Below are 21,083 nucleotides of genomic sequence, written 5' to 3' on the forward strand. Positions count from 1 at the left end.
CTGCCTTGACCTCTGGCCCGTATCTATTTCTCTGGACTGCTGCCTGCCCTGGACTCAACATGACTTGGACTCTGTCTTGCTTCCTTGCCCTAGGGACCTGCCTAAGTCCTGCTGGCTGCCAGATACCAAGGGCTCAACCCAAGGGGGAGACAGCTGGTATAGGGGACGCTCCAGTCCAACCCATCACAAAGTTCGCTCATCTGCTGTTGGCACCAATTATGCCACAGCAACCAGGGATCACTATCACACCACTCATTATACTGTCCTTGCATTTAAGGAGGACTTGTGAAGAATTAAAGCAGACAGAAGACAGGAGCACAACAGACTAGGAAAGTGTTACTTATTGACCATTGGAAAAACAGAGTTCTAGCCACTGCAGAAGTGTCTTAGCAGTTTGGCTGAAAGGAAAAACCCTTATAGATAACAGCTGGTTTACTCTGTATTTGGGACATATGCTCTTTAGAGGGATTGGACTTGTTGCTAGACTAAACTGTATACATAAGAGGAAAACCTCTCAGAACTACTCACTCAAGCTATATTTTTATGTTTATTAAGATTTATAAATTGCCTAGATACAAAAGACTAAGCAATATACATTTCGTAACTTGGGCAATAGGAGCTTGGGAAACAGCCAGGAGGAATAAGGCTGTTTCCTTTATGTGCAATTTATTTACAGTGAAAAGCAAAATCAAACAAACAGCTCACATTAAGTTCAGGTAGCACACAGACATCAAACATAGCTGTAAGCGATGTGAACCCTTGTGACTGTGGTGAGGTTGACGCAGCCTGTGGGATGAAGCATGCAGGCCCTCACTGACAGCTGGAGGAGGCTGGGTGGCAAAAGACTAGTCTTAAGATTTCACCTATATCAGCCTCTTTCCCCGTAGGTTGAGCCTTTGGGTTCCGGGGGCTGGCAGGACTTAGGTGATTGTCTTGTAGCATGGGGTAGATTGAAGTCCAGGGCCCGAAGAGTCAGAGGCAGGCAGTAGACAAGGATGGTCAATGTCCAGGCAAGAGAGGTCAGTGTCCAAGCAATGGGTCAAATCTGGGTGATCAATCTGAAGAGAAGATAAGAAGGAAACAAGAAGGACTGATAGAGAAGGGCTGGCAGGCAAGAAAGCTGCATATGACAAGGCAAGGCTGTACGAGGCAGGGCAGGCCAGAGAGATTTTATTTATTTTATTTAACATTTTTCTATACCGAACTTCATGACAAGCTTCATATCAGGCCGGTTTACATCAAACTTAGGGATTAACTGAACATAACCATATAACAGGAAGGCCGAAGCGCAGGTACAAATAACAGGGAGAATGAACTTGGGGGCTAGAGTAGCCAGGAAATAAAGGACAGAAAAAACTGGAGAATCATAACATTTAGTTCAAAAAAATGCTATTTCAGATACCATGGAACACAGTCAGCATGGATTTACCCAAGGGAAGTCTTGCCTAACAAATCTGCTTCTTTTTTTGAAGGGGTTAATAAACATGTGGACAAAGGTGAGCCAATTGATGTAGTGTATTTGGATTTTCAGAAGGCATTTGACAAAGTCATCATGAGAGGCTTCTAAGGAAACTAAAAAGTCATGGGATAGGAGGCGGTGTCCTTTCATGGATTACAAACTGGTTAAAAGACAGGAAACAGAGAGTAGGATTAAATGGTCAATTTTCTCAGTGGAAAAGGGTAAACAGTAGAGTGCCTCAGGGATCTGTACTTGGACTGGTGCTTTTCAATATATTTATAAATGATCTGGAAAGGAATACGACGAGTGAAGTAACCAAATTTGCAGATGATACAAAATTATTCAGAGAAGTTAAATCACATGTGGATTGTGATAAATTGCAGGAGGACCTTGTGAGACTGGAAGATCGGGCATCCAAAGGGTAGATGAAATTTAATATGGATAAGTGCAAGGTGATGCATATAGGGAAAAATAACCCATGCTATAGTTACACAATGTTAAGTTCTATATTAGGAGCTACCACCCAGGGAAAAGATCTACGTGTCATAGTGAATAATACATTGAAATCGTCAGCTCAGTGTGCTGCGGCAGTCAAAAAAGCAAACAGAATGTTAGGAATTATTAGGAAGGGAATGGTTAATAAAACGGAAAATGTCATAATGTCTCTGTATCGCTCCATGGTGAGACTGCATCTTTAATTCTGTGTACAATTCTGGTCGCCGCATCTCAATGATGAGATGAGATGAGGCAAAGCTGGATGAGGTAGGACAGGCGAAAGTGGCAAGGCAAAGCTAAACTCAGGTAGGAGAACGCTGGCAACACTCAGTGCCACTGGTAGGATGCCTGTTACTGAAGCAAGGGAGAGATGACTGAGGAGCCCTTTATAGGGGCTGAAGTTGATCACGTCATCCATGGGCACCGTGACCTTTTCCTGCACGTGCGCCTAAGCAGTAGGCTAGAGACTGTGGTTCTGGTGGCATCCTGCTGTGCGAGGGAAGGCCGGTGGTACCTGCCATGGAGGAGGGGCCCAGGTGCTGGCAGCTTCGAGGGGGGTGCAGCAGTTGCGGGGACATTCTGCAAGCCACCAAACGAAACAATAGCAGGTGTTTGCATAGACTGGGTTCTGGCCTGCTCCTCGGGACCTGTCTAACCCTTCTAGGCCCTGAGTTCTTATACTTTGGTGAGGGGCTCCTCCCTTCATCTAGGATTTCTTATGGGTCTGGATCTTAAGGAGGACCGGGAGAGACAGCTAAGCCCAGGCCCTTAAGGTAGTCTGAGAACATTTCTTATAAACTCCCTCACACATGCATAAAGTAAAAATGTACATCATAGACCACAACAGAACCAAACAGTATATTCTAGCACGGCTCAGCTAAATTTGTGTACACTAAACAGAAAAGTAGGCTGTTAGAAAAGGAAAGTTTTAAATGATTTTATACAGTTTTGTTGCCATAACCTTTTTGGTAATGAAATCAACAAAGGTAGGTGCTGCTATGGAGAAGGAGCAGTCTCTTGTTTCGACAAGCCTTGCCTGCACTTTCAAAAGTCCACATTGATGGGATCTCAGCGTCTGAGAAGGCTGGTAAAGCCGTAACAGCACATTGGCCCAAGGACATTCGTTGAACAAGATGAGTTTCTGAACAATTACTTTACAGATTTACGTTTGAATGGTCACCAATTTTGTTCAATGTTTGGGCGAAAGTGTGGCAGTGCAACTAAGGAGGTTTAAACCCCGTATGCTTTAACGAGTAAGCCTAATACACAGGCCGATACAGTAAAGCGCGGCCGCGGTTACCCTGCTTCTAGCCCGCTTTGTACCCACAATTTGGCCGCGTAAGTCCAACCCACGATTCACTATCCCTTTTAACCCATCCTTACCGCTTCTTGAAATCAACGGGTAACCCTTTCCACCCGCGGCATGTATATGAGATGTAAACGATCGGATTAGCTATTCCCTCCGATCCAGTAACGTGCGCCCCGATTATCGCCTTTTTAGCCTGCAGTTTTGCCGCGTGTTTAACCTGCTAATTTACCGTCTACCCTTACCCCTGCATTAGCGTGGAGTGCCAGGCAAGCCCCAACAGAGAGAGACGAAATTTCACAGGCAAACTTTCCTGTTTGTCTTCAGCAGCCCGGGGCGGATCAGGTGCTCCCCATGCGAGGTGGCTTCCAGCAGCCCCCGCCGGTGAAGGTGCATGAGTGCATGCAAATGATTGCTTCACTGCCTGACCCCCCTCACCCCCCGGGACAAGACCTTTAGAGGAGCCAGGATGGGGCAAACTTTCCCCCAGTCCCCGCTCACCTGCCCTGGTCGCGTCCATGGATGCCGGTCTCCCATGCGGGCGCGCTGACAGCTCCGGAGCAGCCCCAGTCCTCTCTCCCCTCCTCCCGGGGGCAGCCGGCGGCGAGAGCGGCTTCAGCAGCCCGGGGCGGATCGGGTGCTCCCCATGCGAGGCGGCTTCCAGCAGCCCTCGCCGGCGAAGGTGCATGAGCGCATGCCGTGACCTGAGCGCCTGGCTGGACGTCAGAGATCACGGCGTGCGCTCATGGCAGTGAAGGTGCATGAATGCACGCCATGACCTGAGCGCCCGGCTGGACGTCCGAGGTCACGGCATGCGCTCATGCACGTACAGGCGGGCATTCATGCACCTTCGTCGGCGGGGGCTGCTGGAAGCCGCACCTCGCATGGGGAGCACCCGATCCGCCCCGGGCTGCTGCTGAAGCCGCTCGGGAGGAGGGGCGAGAGGACTGGGGCTGCTCCGAAGCTGCCAGCGCGCCCACACGGGAGACCGGCACCCACGGATGCGGCCAGGGCAGGTGAGTGGGGGCTGGGGGAAAGTTTGCCCGATCCTGGCTCCTCTAAAGGTCTTGTCCCGGGGGGTGAGGGGGTCAGGCAGTGAAGCAATCATTTGCACAGGACAACAAAACAAACTGCACCAGCCCTTCTCCTGTATCCACTTCCTGGTACCTGTTATTTCAAATGTCATTTGAAATGACATTTGAAATGACAGGTACCAGCGCACCCAGGATACTGTATAGGCGCTGTATAGCGCTCTGTACAGTAAAATGGATTGCGCTTCATGGACGCGGCTTGCATTTGTATGCCATTTAAATACTGTATCGAGTGGTATGTGAGCCGGACTGTGCGCGCGGCAAACGAGGGTGCGCCCGGCACTACCGCACTCTTTCTTCCGCGTCCTTACTGTATCGGCCTGACAGAATTTATAAATGCAGCAATGCAGTTGTGGGAGCCGTATATTTAAACCTAGTGCTTGGATATTAACTAAGTATTCTGAAGAGGTTTTTAAAGGTTTAGAATTACAATTCCTGGGCTTATAAATTTGAAAAGACCAGGTTTAAAAAAAATGATTGATTAAACTGCCCTTGTACTTTGGGGACTAGAATCAGGTAACTAGTGAAAGCATGTGTGAAAAGCCCTGTGTTTTTGAATTGGGTAATTTGGCTTAAGGTGTATAGTACAACTACTGAAGCTGTATGTTTAAGAACTTGTATTTGAAATCTCTTTATTTGACTTTAATTTGGAGTGTGGTAACTGAGGAGTTTGGTATATTTAATCTATGGAAATTATGTTTGAGGAATTATAATGTTGCACATGCTGATAAAGCTTCATACATTTTGGTTACTTTAGTTTTCAGTAATTGTAGTTTTGCTATGGTGGAGGGTAACCAATAATTACTTAATAAAAAAGAATTTAGACTTTAAATGGCATATAAATTGATTAGTATTATTATTAAGGGCTGGGGAACAAGCAAATAAAGATATTCCTAAGAGCCAGACAGGTTAGATTCAGCCCCATAAATTCTAGCTAGTAAGGGAAATGAGCCACATGCGCACCATATATCTCTCATCACAGACTTGGAGTTCTAGGAACATGATTAGAGAAGATTAGCAGACTGGAAGAGAACGGATCTGAGAGGCACTTCACCCTCTTAAAGTCGTAGGGCCCCCAGAGAGTCAATTTTCCAGCCCAAACCACCAAGACCTTCTTCAAGATGCATCACCTGCACCCACAGGCCAGGCCCCATGACAGGAGAAACACTCTGAAGCTCTCTGCTTAAAGTCACCAGGGGAAGGTTTGCTCTGGAGAGAGATCTTAAAATGCTGCTTATCTGAGACTAAGGATATGACTAAGACCATAATGATAATCAACAGTGTTGATACATATAAAAAAATAAAAACTGATAAAGAATTAAAAACATTAAAAGAAAACCATGACAGAAGCCATGGTCAGACTGACATTTTTATTTAAACATTTAACCATCAATCTACACAGAGTACAAATAAAACCAACCATAAAAATGAACCACAGAAACATTAATAGAACATGAGCCACTACAAAAAACTATCAATCAATGCCCAATATGTCATAACATAACAGGTGCCGACAGATGACCTACAGTTGCAGTCTGCTAAAAACAACTCCTAAAACTCCACCCTGGTTGCATAAATGTTTGACTAAATAACAAGGTTTTTAATTGATTTTTTTTTTGAAACCTGTAAAAGAAACCTCTGCACATAAGATCTCTAAGACGTTTATTCCAAAGTATAGGGCCTACTATAAGGAACGTTTTTCTCATGGGTTTCTACTAAATGTGCTAATCTCACTGCAGGACCATCCAGTAAATTCTTGCGTAAGGAGCGCAAAGTGTGCACAGGTATGTAGATTTTCAAGGAAGTACTGAAAAATGTAGGTATATCGCAACTCAGAGCTTCATTTCATTACAAGCCCCAGTGATGGCCATGTAACTGAAGGTGGGCAAACCACAGCTTTTACAAGAAAGGCTGAGCCAAGATAAGCCAGAAAGAATGTTCAAAGATTACAGTTTTGTCCTAGGGACAAATCACATCCCTCATAGCAGCTTTACCAGGATCTGAACCGGAGAAACCACTTAGTGATTTTAGCTTCAGGCAAAGAGATAACTCCACAGTCCTACAGCACGCTTCAATTACTCAAATGTTGCAATGAGTGCTTTTATCTGGGCTGGCTGAATTTTTCTTCTGGGGCCATCTTTCCAGAGCTCACACATACATACACACAGGATAAAACAGAGACTAGTCAGAAGCAAGGGCCCACCCTCACTCCTTGCCTATACTTCACAAACTTTGTCCTCACCTTTCCTCTTCTGGGCAGTCCTCTCCTGGATTGCTGCCCTGAAAGGGGCCACACCAGTGCCTGGACCCACCATAACAACAGGAGTATCCATGTCTGCAGGGAACACCAGGCCTCCTTTCTTAACCCACAGCGGCACCAGAATGTCATCTGCAAATGAACCAAGCCAGGTCAACAAAATAATCCCAGGGTGTAAGAACCACACCAGTCACTGGACTGCTCTTCTTCCTCCCCAGAATCACTGACTATTCATATGTCCTGATCCTTCTCAGACGCTGCAACAGCTCAGATGACCTGAAGGGACACTGAGCACCTTCCTGACCCTTTCACTTTTGCAAACATTACCCAGTTTAAAAAAAAAAAAGTTAAATAAATGTTTGTAAACTTCATCTACTGAGTTCTAAAATGACTTGAAACCATAAATTATTCTCCAATTATTCTTCAGATGCAGGATCTGAAGTGGACTGCACCTGCCACATGTCTTACAGGGACTGTGACACAGCATAGACTTGTACCTACCAAGGTATGCAGGCATTACAAATTTAATATGAACATTACTTTATCAAAAGTATTAACATATTTGCATTACACAAAAATGCAGTGCTGTGATTACGCAGAGTGCTCTATAAACAATGAAAGCAATTTTCAAAACCAGAGTAGATAGGGATTTATTTGGGCAGCTTTTTCCCACTGATAATGCCTTTCTTGATCCAGTTAGAAGTAAGTTCGGTCTTCCATAGCATTTGCACTTTCAGCCAGGTTAAAACGGGGTGTTCCCAGAGCTGTGATTAGATCAGGGGAGGAAAACCATGCATATTCCATTTTCATATGTACACACACTATGTTCCCCCTGCTCAGCTGCCCGCACAAATTGCAGATGCAAAGAAGGTGGACACTTTAAATGCACAGACTTTACACTAGCCAATGAGCAAAGAGAAAGTAGCTGGGAAATGTCTCTTTGTAAATTAGCTACAAAGTACATGTATTGAAATGATCGCATATGTTGCATCTACATGCGCTACTGAAAATTGCCCCCAATAAATGTGCATCACTACCAACCTGTGCCTCGGCCCTAATCTCTGCGCTGCCACCTCCTCTCTGCCTGACCTTGAGCAAGTCACTTTCTCTCCTTGTGCCAGAGTTCTAATGTCTGCTCTGCCACTAATACGCTGTGTGATCCTGGGCAAGTCACATTACTCTCTTTGCCTTGTTCTAATCTGCTGGATCCTTATAGGCTGGCATGTGTGTAGATATTATGTATTTTCATAGCACTATGTCCTAACTCCACTGCCTTTCTTTGAGTCTTACCATCTGCAGGACAGAGAGATGCCAGCCATGAGGAACAGAGTCCATGCCGCAGCAAGCTGAGCCTTGTCTTGTACTGAACCACAGCCAACAGAATCTGGATTCTGTTGGGATGAACCTGCAAAGCCCAAGAGAAGAGCTGAGAAGGACACATGACAGAGGTGCAGGGGGAGGAATATCACATGTGATATGGACGAATCTTCCATGCCTCGGTGGACTTTAGTTAAAAGTGCTGCCAAAGGTAACACCCTTCCGCCTAGGAGGTAGAGGAAATGCAGGCCCCTCCATAATCCTGAAAGACGGAGACAATCTTCACATTAGGGACACACAAAGTTCTCACCAGGAGGGAAGATGCAATGGAAAAGGAACGCGGACGAATCCTCGGAATTAGCTCAATCAGGTATTCTGGAGGAATGTAGCGGGAAGTGTGAGGAAAATCGAAAAGAACCTGGAACAGGGACATTAGGACAAATCAGACAATTAATATGGAAACATTAGATATAAGCATCATTAATCTTTTCTCCCTATGGCATATGGTCATTCCAATATACTCCACCTAAGAATCCTACTAAATACTGATTTAGGATTGCAGCATTGGCCAGTTAGTGATGCCCCTGGGTATCAGTAACTGAGAATAACACTCACAGGTCACTAACTGATAGTAGATTTAGAATAAATTTAACAAACATTTTTCAATCAACACAAAATATAGCTCTGAAATTTGTTGCTGGAAGATGTGGTCAAGTAGTGCAGTTTAGTTTCTAAAAAGATTTTGACAATTTTATGGGAGACAGGTCCATTCACCATTAGCCAGGTAAGCCTGGGAAAATGGCAGCCTCTTACTGCTGGAAGCTGAGAGCGAACAAAAGGACATGGATCTCCCTATTAGGAGCAGTTGGTTACTTCTTCCAAATTCATTGGATTGGCCACTGCTGGGTTCAATGGACTACTGGTCTGACCCAATATACCATTTCTTATGTTCTTAAGATACTGTAGCAATTCTGTGTCACATTTGCATGTAACTGTAAACCCATAAACTCTCATTTTAGGGGGCTATTTTCAAAGCAATTTCTATGAATGAATGGGCATTTACCCATGGAAAAAACACCTTTAAAAATTGCACTCCCCCCCTCCTCAGGAAAAGAAGCAGAGCCAGGGATGCATTGGGATTTTAATTTGAAATCCTGTCACTTTTTTTACCCCACATATTGTAAATCTGCAAAGCATGCGGGGTAAGAGATCCCTGCTACACTGGTGGGCCAGTGGATTTTTAAAGGGAAAAACTGCAGGGCGTTTCCCTTTAAAAATAGGCTTACAGGCCCACTATTATTCCCAATATGCTCTAATAATTATTCTCCCCTAAACGCTCTTTTGTTTTAATTCTTTTTATTGAATTTTCAATTTAAAACATTACAATACCACTACAAAACGACAATATAATATATGGTAAGGAAGTCAAACAAACCATCAAAGAAACCTGTTAATCACCAACCCCCATGGCGCCCTCCCTTTCCATCCCACCCATCCTCCCCCCAGCACCCTAAGCTTATTGTGATGTTTTTCCATCCGTATGAGTAGGGGTATGATTTGAAAAGGCGACGTCAGTACTGAAGAAAGACCCAGAAGAACGGCCATGCAGGAGAAGGCAGCATATCTCTCGGGTGGTCGTGCAAGTGATATGTAAATCACTTTGTGGCTGCAGTGTCTACATCAATCGGCATGGAACTCATGAAAGGTTTCCATATCGAGGTAAACTGTAGTTGTTTTTTCTGGGAGCTCAGTGGAATGGATTTTTTTTTCCAAAAGATAGAGATCAAGCATAGAGTCCATCCATTCTTTCAACGACGGAGGATTAGCGGATAGCTAGTGTCTGAGGATCACACGTAGAGCCACCAATCTTCCTTTATGCAGGAATTGTATATGTCCTCCAGAGATCTGGTGCCGGGAATTCGGAATCCCTAGTAAACAGAATTGTACCTCCCAGTTCAAATGTAGATGAGCTGCTTCATTATAATATTGAAGTATTGATGTCCAAAACTCCTGAAGGGGAAAACACTCCCATAAACAATGTAATAAAGAGGCATTAGGTTGAATACATTTAAGACATGCATGAGAAGCAGCAATGCCCGCAAGGAATGCTTTCCGTGGCCAGATAATGAGGTTATGAAGGATTCTAAAGTGCAGCTCTCTCAAGTATACACTAATTGCTACTTGCTGATTCGTACACCATCTGGTACGAATAGCATTGACAGTTATAGTCTGAGCTAAGATATTAGCCCAAGTGGCAGCCACTGACACATGTAGCCCATAAGAAGCGGTAGTATGCAGAAATTTATAGTATAAGGAGTTGGTCACCATCTTCTTGGAGCTCAAATGAAGAAATCTGACAAAACTGAATTCTTACACCTGGAACGTAAAAACACACACCACACACAACCAACATTCACAATCAAAAATATTCAAACCGCTGAGTTAGCAATAAAAGTTAGGAATCTAGGAGTAATAATTGACCCTGAGCTAAACATGAAACAACACATCTCACAGAAAATAAAAGGTTACGCAAAACTAATGATCCTGAGAAGATTAAAACCTCTACTAACGATTAACAATTTTCACACAGTTCTACATGCAATGATATTTGCAAGCACAGATTATTGTAACTCCCTGCTGTTAGGACTACCTCAATCTACAATTCGGCCTCTGCAAATATTGCAAAATTCCGCTGCCAGAGTTTTGACAGGCAAAAAAAAGAGTGACCATATTACAGGAACACTTGCTGAACTCCACTGGCTTCCAATTGAACAAAGAATACAATATAAGGCACTTTGTATAATCCATAAACTAATCCACGATGAAAAAGCCGACTGGCTTAACACGGCACTGCGCGTGCACGTACCACAAAGAAACCTGAGATCTGCAAATAAAGCTCTACTAACTGTCCCCTCTGTCAAATCAGCACATCTCACGCAAGTAAGGGAAAGAGCACTGTCACTGGCTGGTCCCTTGTAAAAACATGCTTTTTGGGAAAAACAGCACCATCTGTTGGACGTAAAAGCAACACATGCTATCTACAATATAAATGGGCTCTGACCGACGGACCGCAAATGCGCAGTAGAGAGCAGCTCTACCGCGCATGTGCGGGCCATAGAGCTCTGCGCTACGTGCTGGGTGTCACAGAGGGGAGGAGAAAAGGGCAGATGAGTCGCCGCTCCGAGAATCGGCTCAGCCAGTTCCTCCGCCGCTGGGGAAGGGGGGAGGGAGTTGGGACGGCCGGAGCAGAGCTAATACGCATTGTGAAATTAAACCACACTGAGCTACAGCAACGCGCTCTGAGAAACGGCTCAGCCCGTTCCTCCGCCGCTGGGGAAGGGGGGAGGGAGTAGGGACTGCCGGACAGTTACACACAGGAGGAGGAAAGGGTAAAAGAGTCTCCGAGCCAGCCCGTCCACCGCCGGGAAAGGGAGGGAGGGAGTTGGGACGGCTGGAGCAGAGCTAATGCGCATTGTGAAATTAAACCAGACTGAGCCACGGCAACGCGTGGCCGGGTACAGCTAGTTCTAAATAAAATATAAATGTACTTGGGGGGTGCTGTTGAGCGCGCGTTGTGGATGGACATGTGAGCTCTGAGCTCCCGCTCTGAACCCCACCTTTTTGCTTTAAAATTCGCTTAAATCTCATATTGCTATCATTAAATTGCTACCAGAACTAGTACGAAGATATCAGAATGGCTACTAAGCGGAAAACAGGAGATTTAAAGTCCTATGGCTTTCAAAAACAGGCACAAGAATCACCACCTGCAGTGGACATACAGGCTGCCGGAACCGCGGGATCCCAGGAAGAAATGACTATCGGGGACGATTATACTGATCCAGGCACAGCACATACTATCCAGGATATCCCTACTAGTCTCTAGTTTTTCGGAGCTGCACACAGACCTCCGTCAACACAAAAGCGAACTGCTCGCCTCTATGGAGGAACTCAAAGAAGACATGGCGCAGCTGGGAAACAGAGTTGATGAGTTGGAGCAGCGTGCCGAGGGCCAAGCAATTAATATGGCGACATGTAACACCCAATATCGGCAAATGTTGACCGAAAACCAAGCTATCCAAGAGAAGCTGGAGGACTTAGAAAACTGCTCTAGGCGGAACAATCTCAGGATACGGGGAGTTCCTGAGTCTGATATATATAAAGACCCGTTTGAAGTTGCGAAGAAAATTTGTACCTTCTTTCTCACTAAAGCTGTCTCAGATCAACCCACAGGGTCCACCGAAAACCCGCCAATAATCCACACAGAGCATTAGGCCCCAGAGCGGACAACAAAGTGCGGGACATTGTTTTCTGCCTGCAAAGTTTTCACCAGAAATCTACCATCTATGATATTTCACGGAAACAACCTACGTGGCAGTGGGTCGACCATAGTATCGCTATATTTCAAGACTTGGCTCCGACCACTTTGAAGAAACGCTTCGACATGCTCGAAGTCACCAAGGCCTTGAGCGGTGCCCACATTCGCTACCGCTGGATTTTTCCCTTCGGTCTTTTTTTTCTCTGTGCAAGGCACTTCTCATCGTGTCAAAAATCTTATGGAAGCAGCAGAGGCCTTCAAAAAGGCAGGCATCCCGGTCATTCATCTCGCTGGCAAATCCCATGTCACTCCCTCCACGTGATACCCACCCACGCTGGCAGCGAGCAGCAGAAGGCCGTCGGAGACTGCGGCGTCAATCACAAGAACCTACATTATCAGATCAGGGATGAACCGACCCGTGGAGTGCCATGTGCGGTAAATGATTCTTTAATGACTGGGCCAATTCTTATCCGTTAGCTGGGTGGCCCCCAGCTTCCTAAACCTTGATGTCTTGATGGGGCAGTTTATCTGCTGACTCAGTTTGAAATATGTCATCTTTTATGCACTCTTTGGTATCTAGATAATTGTTGGATTGATAGTTCTGGACTATTGTTACTTTAATGAGACTGCATTGGGGTGTTCATAGTGGGGATCGATATAGTAGCAATGCATGAGCAATGCTTGCTCATGCCCCCATGGGAAAGATTTTCTGCCAAGTAAGTGGGGCAGAACGCAGTATAAACGGGGGTTATACACCAAACATTGTTTTGCCAGTTTGTTTTTTGACCCACTATGTATAGCACGAGTTCTTGTTTACATAACCATGGCTATGTTTCTCTGCATTTTGGGCCTGGGAGTATATCACACAGATGATGGTTAAAGTGTTATCTTTGAATGTCAAGGGACTGCAGACTTACAAAAAAAGCCACCTTCTATTTCAGGATCTAAATACCCTACATGTAGACGTGGCTCTCCTTTAAGAGACCCACCTGAAGGCTAGGTATGAGAGGCTACTTACTCATAAAAACTACGCGATGCAATATTTTGCGCCCAGCTCCAAAAGGGCCAAATATACTGGTGTGGCCATCTTAATCTCTGCTACTGTTGTTCATGAGGTCATACACCAATACGCTGATCCTGGAGGTAGGCTCTTGCTATTAACTACTGGAGTGGGTGCCACAACAATCACAATAATTAATGTGTACGCCCTCAATTCTGACCAGATGCAATTTCTGAAACAGCTAGAAAACAGGTTATCTACTCATGCTGATCACCATTTAATAATAGGCGGAGACTTTAATCTAACCCTAAAACCTGATCTTGACAACTCACGGGTGGGAGCACCAACAGCGGTGGTGGCACACAGGACACTTATACACCTTATGGAAGACTGGAGTGTTGTAGATGTATGGCGCCAAAGATATCCCCGCTCTTGCCAATATACATATTACTCCCATGCTCACTCCACTTACACCCGCATTGACTATCTACTGGTGGACAAAAGTGTCCAAAACAATATATTGCGGGTGGAAATAGAGCTAATAACTTGGTCGGATCACGCCCCAGTATGGATGGATCTAAATATCCAGGATATGTTCCGAGGCACCCAATATTGGAGACTGAACGAGTCTCTCTTGGAGGACACTGATTTTGTTGCAAAACTTGAACGCTCATTGAAGGATTATTTTCACAATCAGTATAATTCAGAATCCACCCACACTATGATATGGGTATGCTCCAAAGCATATGCTAGGGGAGAGTTTATCTCTAGGGCCTCCTATTGCAAAAAAATAAAGAGAGAAAAACGGTCTCATCTCTCCACGATTATTAAAGACCTGTCTCGCCAACATATGTTAACATTCTCCCCCCGCGGTCCTGAAACGGCTGACAGCAGCCCGACAAGAACTGCAAGCATTGGATGATGCGCAACTGCTACACGCCCTGAACATCACGAAACAAGCTTACTTCGAAGGTACCGATAAAGCAGGAAGGCTGCTGGCACGTCGCCTCAAGCGTACGGTACTCCGTAATAGTATTGCTAAAATCGAAAATGATAGGAGTGACTTAACACAAACTGCAGACATTAGCCAACGTTTTACTAAATTCTTTGCTGCCTTATATACTGCTCGCATCAACATTACAACCTCTGACATTGATAGCTATCTAGAAAATGTTTCCATCCCCTCACTAACTCTCCCTCAAAGGACTACCTTGGACAGACCTATGTCCCTTCTCGAAGTACAATCAGGTCCCTCAAACCTGGCAAGGCACCAGGCTTGGATGGGCTGTCCAGTAAATACTATAAAACCTTTTCCAGGGTCTTAGCTACTATCTTGACTGACACATTTAATGCACTGCGGGATGGTGAGATGTTAGGACTTCATTCCAACATAGCTGGCATCTCAGTAATTGCTAAGCCTGGCAAGGACCCCACTTTATGTGGGTCTTATCACCCCATTTCTTTAATTAACCTCGATCTCAAATTATTAGCACTCATACCAGCGGAACGGCTTAATCACATACTTCCAGGATTGGTACACCATAACCAGGCAGGATTTATATCTGGCAGGTCAGCCTCAGATAACGTACGCCGGACCGTTGATCTCCTCTGGTGGGTTAAGCGGGTAAATATCCCCAGTGTACTCCTGACGGTTGACACAGAAAAAGCATTCGACATGGTGCACTGGTCATTCTTGTTTCGCACTCTTGTCAAAATGGGCTTTGGGGATCATTTTGTGAACGGGATACAACAACTATACTGTCAGCCTACTGCACAAGTGAAGGTCAATGGTGGATATGGCTCTAGCTTTTCTATAGCACGGGGTACGCGCCAAGGCTGCCCCCTATCCTCCTTGCTTTTTGCCCTTTTCCTTGAACCCTTCACCTCTGCAATCCGAAGGAACGATCATGTTCATGGCAAACATCTTGGACCACAACATTACAAAATTATTCTTTTTGTAGATGATATCCTTTTCACCCTTAGTCATCCGCAAACCTCGCTCCCAACAACCTTGGATGCGATTCAATGCTTCAGTTCTGTCTCAGGTTTCAAGGTAAGCCTTGAAAAATCCAAAATTCTCAATGTCAATGTGCCTGACCAGAAGGCTTACTCACTACAACTCTCACTCCCGTTTCGATTGCCGGCCAAACCTATCAAAAATTTGGGTATATATCTTAATGCGGATGTCACCAAGTTGCATCACCTGAACTATTTACCACTGCTCAAGACCACTGATGACGATTTACTCCGCTGGTATCAGGACTCCCATTCATGACTAGGCCACATAGCCATTATTAAGATGAATATTCTTCCCCGACTGTTATATCTATTCATAACACTACCCATTTTCCTTTCCACTAGCTTCTTGCAGTCAACACAACGGAAATTATTCGCCTTTATCTGGAGGAAAAGACCACCCAGGATTGCTCAATCAGTTTTATACCGCTCCAGAGACCACGGCAGGATGGGTGTCCCAAACTTGGAATGGTATTATGCTGCTGCTCAACTGAAGGTGATACTATACATCCATAACTGCCGAGAACACACAGCCCCCTGGCAGTCAACTGAACAACACTTCCTAGGGGAGAAGCCCATCACAGCGCTCTTCTGGCAGACCTGGCTCTACTTGGCAACCAATTTTTAATCTTCCACCTACGCTCCAAACTACGCTACTGATTTGGTCTCATTGGAAGGTGAAACTGGTGGAACCTACTCTTTATCACCAATCCTCTATCCTGTTCCATAATCTCCAATTCCCGGTGGGCCTCCCCAGGCGGGCTTTCCAATCATGGAAGGCTCAGAACCTTATAACTATCGGCTCATGGTTAACCCAGGGAAGGATTTTACCTTTTTCTGATATTGTAAGGGAGAACGAACCTTCCCCATCCTCTTTTCTCGAATATGCACAAGCAGCGCACTTCCTCAGACCTTTGCTTTCCTCCTCTCAAATAGCCGTCACCAAATCTTTATTTGAAACATATTGTATGCAGAGACAGGTTGTCAAAGGTGCAATCTCCAAACTTTATAAACTTATACTGGGCCCCCAATCTACCAAGCTAGAATCTTCACTCTCCTGGGAAAAGGAACTTAATTTACAATGGGAGACGGAAGACACTATTTGTAATAGCGCGGAAAAATTCCATTTCAGCTCACCTACAGGAACAATGCCTAAAAATCCTTTATTGGTGGTACTACGTACCCACCTACATGCACCAAATGTATTCTCATTTACCGAATACCTGTTGGCGCCTTTGTGGAAAAGAGGGCACATATATACATATCTGGTGGAATTGTCAAGTAGTCACCCCCTACTGGTCGCAAATAGAGGCCTGGACTGCCCAAATTGTAGGGCAGACAATCACTGTATCCCCAACTAACGTACTCCTAGGGATGCCCATAGAGGGCTTACCGACACCCACTCAGCTTCTGTCAACAAATCTATACTGTAGCTCGAGTGGCGCTGGCCTGTCACTAGCAGTCTCCCCATCTTCCAAAACAGGAGTCCTTTATACAACGTCTACATCACCTACAAGTTTTGGAGCGTCTCACCACCATACGTCATAAACGAATGACTACTTTCCAAGCAGTCTGGGCTCCTTTCAACTCTTGGTATCAAACTTATGCCCCTTTAGCTGATTCTGACTAGTCACCTTGACATTCATGTTTACTCATGTTTTTTTTATTGTTGTTTCTAAGCCACCAAATCATTTTATATGAGATACCTTACTCTAACTATGGTGGCGCCATGCCTTTTGTACTAATACAATGAGTCTTGTACCCCTGTAGTTTAACCATGTTACTCTTTATTACCATAGTGGAGAATTGTAGTAACTGTAGCAAGGACCTGCTCTCCAGGTGATGTATTGTCCTCTCGCACTGAGGACAAATCTCCCAGGGCTACTGCCCAGGAGGGAAGGGTTAGGCCGGCCATCATAGTTGGTGATTTGATTATTAGACAAGTAGATAGCAGGGTGGCTGGTAGACGTAAGGACCGCCTGGTAACTTGCCTGCCTGGTGCGAAGGTGGCAGACCTCACACGTCACCTAGATAGGATTATAGACAGTGCTGGGGAGGAGCCGGCTGTCATGGTATATGTGGGCACCAACGACATAGGAAAATGTGGGTGAGAGGTTCTGGAAGCCAAATATAGGATTTTAGGTAGGAAGCTGAAATCCAGAACCTCCAGGGTGGCATTCTCTGAAATGCTTCCTGTTCCACGTGCAGGTTCCCAGAAGCAGGCAGAGCTCCAGAGTTTCAATGAGTGGATGAGACGATGGTGCAGGGAAGAGGGATTCAGCTTTGTAAGGAACTGGGGAAACTTTTGGGGAAAGGGGAGACTTTTCCAAAAGGATGGGCTCCACCTTAACCAGAGTGGAACCAAGCTGCTGGCACTAACTTTCTAAAAGGAGATAGAGCAGCTTTTAAACTAGAACAAGGGGGAAAGCCACCAGTCACTCAGCAGTGCATGGTTCGGAGAAATGTATCCTTGAAGGATACTAATGAAACAGGAGAGTTAGGGCATCCCAACAGAGAGGTTCCATTAAAAGCAAACATAGTTCATATGCCTATATGTAAAAAAATCACCAAAGCTAATGAGTTCCGAATTATCCCAAACAACTGAAAAGCAGGTTGTTAAAACAAGCAAAATCCACACTTTGAAATGTCTGTATGCCAATGCCAGAAGTCTAAGAAGTAAGATGGGAGAGTTAAGAGTGTATAGCAGCAAATGATGAGATTGACATAATTGGCATCACAGAGACTTGGTGGAAGGAGGATATCAATGGGACAGGGTACAAATTATATCGCAATGATAGGGAGGATCAACTTGGTGGGGGTGTGGCACTTTATGTCCGGGAAGGTATAGAGTCCAACAGGATAAAGATCATACAAGAGAGTAAATGCTCAGTAGAATCTATATGGGTAGAAATCCCATGTGTGTTGGGTAAGAGTATAGTGATAGGAGTATACTACCGTCCACCTGGACAAAATGGTCAGACAGAAGCAGGCAGAGCTCCAGAGTTTCAATGAGTGGATGAGACGATGGTGCAGGGAAGAGGGATTCAGCTTTGTAAGGAACTGGGGAAACTTTTGGGGAAAGGGGAGACTTTTCCAAAAGGATGGGCTCCACCTTAACCAGAGTGGAACCAAGCTGCTGGCACTAACTTTCTAAAAGGAGATAGAGCAGCTTTTAAACTAGAACAAGGGGGAAAGCCACCAGTCACTCAGCAGTGCATGGTTCGGAGAAATGTATCCTTGAAGGATACTAATGAAACAGGAGAGTTAGGGCATCCCAACAGAGAGGTTCCATTAAAAGCAAACATAGTTCATATGCCTATATGTAAAAAAATCACCAAAGCTAATGAGTTCCGAATTATCCCAAACAACTGAAAAGCAGGTTGTTAAAACAAGCAAAATCCACACTTTGAAATGTCTGTATGCCAATGCCAGAAGTCTAAGAAGTAAGATGGGAGAGTTAAGAGTGTATAGCAGCAAATGATGAGATTGACATAATTGGCATCACAGAGACTTGGTGGAAGGAGGATATCAATGGGTCAGTGCTATATCAGGGTACAAATTATATCGCAATGATAGGGAGGATCAACTTGGTGGGGGTGTGGCACTTTATGTCCGGGAAGGTATAGAGTCCAACAGGATAAAGATCATACAAGAGAGTAAATGCTCAGTAGAATCTATATGGGTAGAAATCCCATGTGTGTTGGGTAAGAGTATAGTGATAGGAGTATACTACCGTCCACCTGGACAAAATGGTCAGACAGATGATGAAATGCTAAGAGAAATCAGGAAAGCAAACCAATTTGGCAGTGCAATAATAATGGGAGATTTCAATTACCCCGATACTGACTGGGTAAATGTAACATCAGGACTTGCTAGAGACAAAGATCCTGGATGTAATAAATGATTGCTTCATGGAGCAATTGGTTCAAGAACCAACATGAGAGGGAGCTATTTTAGATTTAATTCTTAGTGGAACGCAAGATTTGGTGAGAGAAGTAACGGTGGTGGGGCCACTTGGCAACATAACATGATCAAATTTAAACTAATAACTGGAAGGGGGACAATAAGCAAATCTGCAGCTCTAACAGCTGCATAGGTTAAAAGTATTCAGCAAGCTTGGACATTGTTTAAAAATACAATCCTAGAGGCGCAGTCCATATGTATTCCGCGCATTAAGAAAGGTGGAAGGAAGGCAAAACGATTACCATCATGGTTAAAATATGAGGTGAAAGAGGCTATTTTAGCCAAAAAAAATCCTTCAAAAATTGGAAGAAGGATCCATCTGAAGAAAATAGGATAAAACATAAGCATTGTCAAGGTAAGTGTAAAACATTGATAAGACAGGCGAAGAGAGAATTTGAAATGAAGTTGGCCATAGAGGTAAAAACTCATAATAAAAACTTTTTAAAATATATCCAAAGCAAGAAACCTGTGAGGGAGTCGGTTGGACCATTAGATGACAGAGGGGTTAAAGGGGCTCTTAGGGAAGATAAAGCCATTGCAGAAAGACTAAATGAATTCTTTGCCTCTGTGTTTACTAATGAGGATGAGGTCCGGAGATGGTTTTCAGGGGTGATGAGTCAGACGAACTGAACAAAATCACTGTGAACCTGGAAGATGTAGTAGGCCAGATTGACAAACTAAAGAGTAGCAAATCACCTGGACCAGATGGTATACATCCTAGGGTTCTGAAGGAACTCAAAAATGAAATTTCTGATCTATTAGTTAAAATTTGTAATCTATCATTAAAAATCATCCATTGTACCTGAAGAGGAGGGTGGCCAATGTAACCCCAATATTTAAAAAAGGATCCAGGGGCGATCCGGGTAACTATAGACCAGTGAGCCTGACTTCAGTGCCGGGAAAAATAGTAGAAACCATTCTTAAGATCAAAATCGTAGAGCATTTAGAAAGACATGATTTAATGGGACACAGTCAACATGGATTTACCCAAGGGAAGTCTTGCCTAACAAATCTGCTTCATTTTTTTGAAGGGGTTAATAAACATGTGGATAAAGGTGAACTGGTAGATGCAGTGTATTTGGATTTTCAGAAGGCATTTGACAAAGTCCCTCAGGGGGGGGCCAAGAACGTTCCGGGACACATTGCGTACACTACGGCCGTCGGCTGCCAGCAATCAAAATGGCGCCGACAGCCCTTTCCCTTACTATGCCACTCAGAGACAACAATGGCGGCAGTAGCCCATGTGACATAGTAAGGGCGAGGGCCCGTCAACGCCATTTTCAGGACTGGCAGCCAGCGGACCTTTGCCCTTACTATGTCAGGGAACCTAGCGCTCCCATTACTCCTCCACAGTGACATAGTCAGGTCAAAGGGCCGTCGGAGCCATTTTCATTGCTAGCAGCTGACGGCCCGAACCCAAGACTTCGATCCCGAACCGAACACCCGCTCCACCGACTGACTGTTTGCACAGGTATCCGGGGGGCTGCACGGTGGGGGGCCGCAATTATTTTCTTGCGCGCGTGTTCAGGGGAGGGAGGGGGTGTTTCGGTCATTCTGCAACTCTCGTGGGGGGGCGCGTATTTAAACACTGCATTTATGGTGGGGTTCTTTTGGGGTGGAAAGACGGAGGGCACACACAAACACAAACAGAAATCGTCCCTGATCTCAGAAAGGCACCTAATTAGCCCTCTACAAAACAATTAACTAAATAGAGAGTGGTAACTTGGTTAGGCACTCCCCTATTTTGATACAGAACACGCACAACCTCCCACTGACGGACCACGTTTACCACCACCAATTTCTATTTCGGTGTTTTTTTCTCAATCGGCATCCTAGCTGCTTCTTACAGTCTGGGTCCTCTTAC

General features: G+C 44.9%; 1 protein-coding gene across 4 annotated transcripts in view; it reads right to left on the reverse strand.

Annotated features, from left to right (window-relative positions):
- Window positions 1-21,083, reverse strand: part of NDOR1 (NADPH dependent diflavin oxidoreductase 1) — a 100,281-nt gene that overhangs the window by 12,918 nt on the left and 66,280 nt on the right. For all 4 annotated transcript variants that reach the window (XR_003858183.1, XM_029612355.1, XM_029612356.1 and 1 more), the window contains 3 exons: window positions 8,236-8,343; window positions 7,899-8,013; window positions 6,594-6,740 (listed from right to left, as the gene is read on the reverse strand). Coding sequence is in view for 3 of the 4 variants with exons in the window: in XM_029612355.1 (XP_029468215.1) it covers window positions 6,594-6,740; window positions 7,899-8,013; window positions 8,236-8,343 (370 nt within the window). In the remaining variant the exon portion in view is untranslated. The remainder of the gene's footprint in view (window positions 1-6,593; window positions 6,741-7,898; window positions 8,014-8,235; window positions 8,344-21,083) is intronic.

The sequence above is a fragment of the Rhinatrema bivittatum genome, chromosome 8, assembly GCF_901001135.1.
Source record: "Rhinatrema bivittatum chromosome 8, aRhiBiv1.1, whole genome shotgun sequence".
NCBI classification, from domain to species: domain Eukaryota; kingdom Metazoa; phylum Chordata; class Amphibia; order Gymnophiona; family Rhinatrematidae; genus Rhinatrema; species Rhinatrema bivittatum.